Source organism: Nematolebias whitei, chromosome 2, assembly GCF_014905685.2.
Source record: "Nematolebias whitei isolate Nwh7 chromosome 2, NemWhi1, whole genome shotgun sequence".
NCBI lineage: Eukaryota > Metazoa > Chordata > Actinopteri > Cyprinodontiformes > Rivulidae > Nematolebias > Nematolebias whitei.
In genome coordinates this window covers 50,532,415-50,539,219 of record NC_056499.1, presented here as the reverse complement: position 1 = coordinate 50,539,219, position 6,805 = coordinate 50,532,415, and the positions used below count along the sequence as shown (strand labels likewise).

At 40.2% G+C, this 6,805-nt stretch overlaps 1 protein-coding gene across 1 annotated transcript in view; it reads right to left on the bottom strand.

Moving 5' to 3' along the window:
• Positions 1-347: 347 nt before the first annotated feature.
• The window catches only part of LOC119427178, a 23,259-nt gene continuing 16,801 nt past the window's right edge, over positions 348-6,805 (bottom strand). Inside the window, exons 2-8 of the mRNA XM_037694762.1 lie at positions 5,903-5,984; positions 5,459-5,597; positions 5,314-5,374; positions 5,175-5,235; positions 4,951-5,022; positions 814-888; positions 348-727 (exon numbers count right to left, since the gene is read on the bottom strand). Of these exons, the coding sequence (XP_037550690.1) occupies positions 522-727; positions 814-888; positions 4,951-5,022; positions 5,175-5,235; positions 5,314-5,374; positions 5,459-5,597; positions 5,903-5,984 (696 nt within the window). The 3' untranslated portion in view covers positions 348-521. The remainder of the gene's footprint in view (positions 728-813; positions 889-4,950; positions 5,023-5,174; positions 5,236-5,313; positions 5,375-5,458; positions 5,598-5,902; positions 5,985-6,805) is intronic.

The following is a 6,805-nucleotide window of genomic DNA, read 5'->3' as shown; positions in this document are numbered from 1 at the left end:
GTCTGCAGACATGTGTGGTGCGAGTGTGGAGGAGCAGTTCTTAAAACCCACAAAGACAAGAACATTTTATTCATATTTTGAAGATTCCTAAATAAAGTGGTAAAAACAAGCTCTTCACCTATCTTTCACCAACAGACACAAAAAAGTGATGACAACTCACATGCATCATTTCAGAGCCAGATGTTTCATATTCAACACATGTAAGCAATAATATAAACTCCCTCACCATGGCAGTGGAATGTAGTTTTATCTCCCCCACCCCTGACAAATCATTTGACATGTTCCAGGGGAGTCCTGTGTGACTGCATGGAGGTGGCAGAAAAAGGACCCAAGTTACAAAACAGGCATCAAGGCATGTGGTCTGTTTATTAGAGTCTTATTTTTTTCTGTTACATGTCTTCATTTTTCCATCATCATCTTTGTTTGGTCTTTCTCTTTCTGTCCATCACCCTCCATCCCATCTTCCTGCAGGACATGATGAAGACTCCTCTACTCCTCAGGTGTACAAACAGGTGAAATGTTCAATTCTTCTTGCTGACTTGAGCGTAAACAGAATTCTTGTGATTTGTTGAAAGCGCAGGTTGAGGGATGTTCTCTTCATCAGTGCTGCCATGCAGCTGTGTTGGTGGGTGATCAGGCCTTGTCAGAGCATCGCTGCTATTGCCCCGCCCTCTTTGGATGATGTCGTAGACGTGGGAGGAGTCTGAAGGGGAAAGGCCGTTCACATCTGTGGAATACATATCGTTAAATAACAGGGTTTAAATTTCTGATTAATTGTTTTTTATATTCTGTCAGTTTTAGTCACAATCAGACCTTTGCTCTGTGGCGCCATCAAGTGGCTCCTCCAGGGTGGGAACGAGACCGAGACTTCCTCTGCAGGACTTGAGTCTGAACATCATGGGAAACATAATCAGGCAAATAAGTGGTGTCACTTGAAACATCTCAAGTTCAAAAGTGTCACAAATACTTTTTCATTATTTATCTCACGTTTCAAGTGTAAAATCCTGGTAAAAACAATTCCACTAATTTGATTTTGTTATTTAGCCCACTTATATTTTGCACATATTTTCATCCAAAAGTCTTTTGTTTATGAAAGCCTTTTTGTATAAATAATTTTTAAAAATCATTTAATCTAAGATTTAAATGTTAGGCAGCACAGTGGCTCAGTTGGTAGAGCTGTTGCCTCTCTGCAAGCAGGTCACTGGTTCAAATCCTGGCCTGAGGGGCCTTTCTGAGTGGAGTTTCCATCTTCTCTTTGTGCATGTGTGGGTTTTCTCCAGGTGCTCCAGTTTCCTCCCACAGACCAAAAACATGCATGTTAGACTGACTGGTAACTCTAAATTGTCTCTAGGTGTGAGTGAGAGAGTGAATGGTTGTTTGTCTCTATGTGTCCCTGTGATGGACTGGAGACATGTCCAGGGTGTCCTCTGCCTCTCGCACAGTGATGGATGGCCCTGGGCATAAGTGACCCCCACGACCCAAAAAGGAAGAAGAGGGTAAAGATAATGGATGGGTTTAAATGTTATTTCTATAAGTAAAATAATTTTCTTATTTTAGCTTTTCTCTCTTCAGCATGTCATCCTCCTCCATCTCACTCTTTCTCTGCATCCTCTGTTCTCACTCCAAATACCTCTCTAAATGGATGCGGGGCGGCTGTGGCTGAGTGGTTAGAGCAGTCGTCCTCCAAGAGTTGGGGGTTCGAATCCACCAGCAGTCACATGCTGAAGTGTCCCTGGGCAAGACACTGAACCCCTCATAGCCTCTGATGTGTGTCCCATCAGTGTATGAATGTGATCTAAAGCACTGATTAGTCTCATTAGAATGATTTGTTCCATTAGCTTTGTATAGATCTAGTAGAGAGCTGTAGGAATGGGTAAATGAGGACACAGATTGTAGTGTAAAGTGCTTTGAGTATCTTGAAATAAGATAGAAAGGCGCTATATAAGTACAGTCCATTTACCATTTACCATATAACTCATTGTTGTCTTTTTCATGACAGCTACATTTCTAGCATCCTTCTACCAATATACAGTGGTGCATGAAAGTTTGTGAACCCTTCAGAATTTTCTATATTTCTACATCAATCTGACCTAAAACATCATCAGATTTTCACATAAGTCCTAAAAGTGGATAAAGAGAACCCATTTAAACAAATGAGACAAAAATATTATACTTGATCATTTATTTATTGAGGAAAATGATCCAATATGTCATATATGTGGTAAAAGTATGTGAACCTTTAGGATTAGCAATTAATTTGAAGGTGAAATTAGAGTCTGGTGTTTTCAATCAGGCCTCACAGCGGGGCAGCTCTGGGGCAGTTAGAGCTGCCCCGCTGTGAAGAAATTAAAACCTTTTTCAAACTTAGGGCCGGTTTCAGAATCTACATTAACTCAAGTTAGATACCCAACATCTTTTCTTGGTTGCAGGTTTCTCAGCAAGAGTTTGATTGGTCTCATTTGACGTTCTCTGTTGCACGTTTGACATAATAATCAAAGATTACTGAAAATAATTAAAGTAATAAAAGTATTTTACATTTAAAGCAACATCTTGGGGGCCAGATTAGATGTCAACGAGGGCCATATTTGGCCCCCGGGCCTTGAGTTAGACACATATGGTCTACAATATCATTAAGTGTGCCTACTGTATGTATATTTTCTGTAATACATTAATAGTGTTGAGCCAGTTTACTGAACAATGCTGCAGATAATACATGTTTTTATTGTGTTTACTCTGTGACACAGTTCAACTTGGACTTGTGATGCTGTGCGTCAGAATTTCAGGGATGACCTGCAGAGTTAAATGCCATTAATCAAAATAAGAAAGAGGAATGATTATACCTTTGAAAGTTTTTATTGAGCACAAAGCAAAACCAATGTGTCATTTTAACTGCAGTAAACACATTTAAGTAAAAGTTGTCTGCATGAAAAAAGGAGCATTAGACACAACTAACAAAGGAATAGACACTGATCATTTCCACTGATATTTCAACTCCAGTTTGTCATCAACTCTAGTTAAAATACTGTCTAGTCAACCTTGTAATGGGTTAATAGTGAACAATATTTTAACTTCCTGACACCATTTTCAAAACTTGGACCTGAGTGTCAAGACATTTGGAGACATCTCTTGTCTCCTAACATCCTATGAACTGACACATATTGCAGCAAGAATTTCTTGTTCAAGTTCAGAAGAAGTTGGCTTTCAAAGTTTTTTGAGTCCAGTCTGAATCTTTAGGGAGAGAGTATCTGTCCTGCTGTGTTTAACAGTCTTTCAATAGTCTTTCAATAGTCTTTCAATAATCTAAAAAAGTTAAATCTGGTCCTCTGGACATTCAAAAAATATAATGTAATGAATGCCGTAATGTATTTTGGGGTTTAAAAGTCACTGGGACGTTATGTTTAGAAAATAAACGTCTCAGTTTCTCTGAACCTCAGACTGAGGAAGTCTCTCGGATGAGAGACGAAACGTTTCTACATTTTTTTTGTTGATTTGCTTTGTTTTGTTTTTTTGAATGTCCAGAGGACCAGATTTAACTTTTTTAGATTTTTCTACCTGGATTATTGAGCATGCATCAGGATCTTTCAATAATCGTTCAATAGTCTTTCAATAGTCTTTCAATAATCTTTCAATAATCTTTTAATAAAGCCATGGGTGACATGTATTTTCTATCTGACTGTCTGTGGTGGAATCCATTTTGAGTGTGTTAGCGGTGCTGCGGGTGCGCCCAGCTCAATGACATACAGTACATCACTGTCCCAGCTCTTGTTGAATGTGGGTCTAACGTTACCTGACCACTTTACAGTGATTCAATGGACCAACTCCCCTCTCACCATTGGTTACTTTCAACTTCTCTCATGAAGGACCCCACTCAACCAGCACACACACTTTTTGCCCCACTCCCCTCAGGAAGGAGGTTGAGGAGCATTAAGTGTAGAACCACTAGACTGAGGAACAGCTTCTACCCTGAGGCTGTTAGACTCATGAATCTCTCATCAGAATAATCACTGTGAAAAAATCACATCATGTTGCTGCTGATCTGTTTCATGTTGCTGCTGATCTGTTTCAATGTTGATGTGTTCATGCGTGCTCATCTGCTCACACAGACTCATGTTCATGTTTGTGCTGATGTTCGACGTAATGTTTTTATGTTATTAGTGCTTAGTGTACATTTAGTTGATGTTTTTCTTAGTTCATATCTTAGATGTTATTACTGTTTTTCTTATACATTTTATTGTTGGATGTAACTGGGACCCTGTGTACGTAATTTCGCTCCACCACATGTACCACATGAGGTGAGAATGACAATAAAGAAACTCTGACTCTGACTTATTGTAAAATGTAGGGTGGATTAAAAGTCAAAAGTACCCACAGTTAACTCTAAAGTACAGGTACATGAAAAATTTCCTTAGAGCTGCCCCACTGTGATGAAATTAAAACCTTTTTCAAACTAAGGGCCGGTTTTCTTAGAAGTATAGTTTTCTGAAATGGTTGGGGTGGCTGAATCTCTGTCCAAGGCCGCCACTGGCCACCCCCCTGGCTCCACCATTACACTTGGTGGTGGATAAACTTTACTAATTGACTTTTTTATGTATGTGAACGTTCCTGTAAAGTGCCCTGTGACAACTTTGTTGTGATTTGGTGCTATATAAATAAACTGAATTGAATTGAATAAAAATTTCTCCCTCCACTCATCAGAAACTCACTCTGCGCTGTCATGGACAGGAAAAATAAATAAATCTACTTCTGTTCTTCTACACAGTGTAACTCTTATCCTCTTGAATATTTTGTTCCATAAACATTAAGGCTTTTTACATTCCCTGTTTAATTCCAGTCCAGAAAAAAAAACTTGTTTTGAAATCTACAGTCATTCAGTATTGAAATCCGTCAGTGATGGGGTACATCAGCATACTGTTCATTAATCACATTAAAAAAGTGATGAACCTTCCTGACCTCTGATGGTCTCTGGCTCTTTGTGCTGCGAGGAGCTGGATGTCACCGCTGAGTCTTCTTTAGGACAAAACTCTGAAACAGAAATTTTAATCTCGAGTGAATCAAGGCAGATTGATAAAAAAAACCTTTTCGATAAGCTCCTTTGATTTTTCTAAATAATCAGTTTAACATCTAATATCTTCAAACTGTTTCTGTTTTCATCATCCAGGTCTTCTGCCTGTCACCTTTTTCATCCTTCTGGATCTCCTCGATCATCGGATTCTCCTTCACCTCCTCCAGTTTCACCTGTTCATTAGCCAGATGCAAGTCAGTTCAGACAGTTTGAGGTTTGTGTGCTGGAAGCTGAGATTCTTAATGTCCTACCACTCTGATGAGAGTTGATGGGGTCGGATCCACCCGTGGCTCCTGGAGCTTAAATGACTGTCTGCATCACAAACACAGCTTTAGAATGATGATGGAAAGTGGAGGAGTTAAAATACAGACCAGTGGTGAGAGCTGCAGAACTCACCTGTTGCACATGCTGCAGAGAGCCGTGAAGAAAATGAAGAGGAGGAGGACGATGAAGAAGCCCACGAGCCCTGATGACAGGAAGCTTGACCCGGTGACCTCAGCTCCGACTGCAGCCATGGTTGCACCAGCAGAACCTCCTGAAACGACACAAACACACCTTGATTCAGCAGCTTCACCTGGTCCATGTGTTATCAAACCAATCATCACTCAGCTCTGATGAAGAGCAAGAAGTTTATGAATGAAGTGGATCATTTTCAGGAGAAACTCAAAGTGTTAACAAATCGTGTGGTTTACTGAGAAAAATGGCTGATAGTTTATATTTAAAATAAATCTGTTTTCATGTGGGAGAAGGGACTCAGTGGAGGAATGGCTACAGTGATCTGAAACATCTTCCTGAGAGGAGTTAAAGCAGGAGAGAAGTCTATCTATAGCATGACTGTACCTCCAAGCACAGCTCTAACGTCATCCTCAAGTACATTGATGGCACCACCATCTTGGGCTTCATCACCAACAACAATGAATGCCTACAGAGACAAGGTGAAATCATTGACCAGCTGGTGTCAAGAAAACAACCTCTCTTTTAATGTCAGAATAACAAAGGAGATGATAGTGGACTTCAGGAGACAGCATGGAGGTCAGCACTCCATCATTTACATAAACAATGCTGAGGTGGAGGAGGTCAGCAGTTTCAAGTTCCTCACCGTTCACATGACTGAGGATCTGTCCTGGACTTTACATACAAATACTGTGGCCAAGAAAGCCCAACAAAGACTCTACTTCCCAAGAATACTGAATAAGTTTGGTACAAACACCAGCATTGTCACCAACTTTTATAGTTGCACCATGGAGAGCCTGCTGACAGGCTGCATCACAGGGTGGTATGGGAACTGCACCAGTCAGAAAGGTCTACAGAGGGTGGTGCAAACAGCAGAGGACATCACTGGTAGCAGTCTCCACACCATCCAGGACATCTACCACAGCCGATGTCTGCATAAAGCATGCAGCATCATTAAGGACCACACCCACCCAGCACAAGGACTCTTCCATCTACTACTCTCAGGCAGACGATACAGGAGTCTGTCATCGTGTACAAAAAGACTCAAAGGCAGTTATTATCCACAAGCTGTCAGATTACTGAACTATTGATAATAACACTGCACCAAGCCACATCTGTGAAAACCAATATGTTTATTGCTGCTGCATTATGTGGCTGTATCATGTATGTCACTACTTACCATCATAATTCATCTCAATGTTGCTCACTACCTGTGCAATAACCTGTCACACAACCTGTGTAGTTTATGTTATATATATATATATATATATATATATATATATATATATA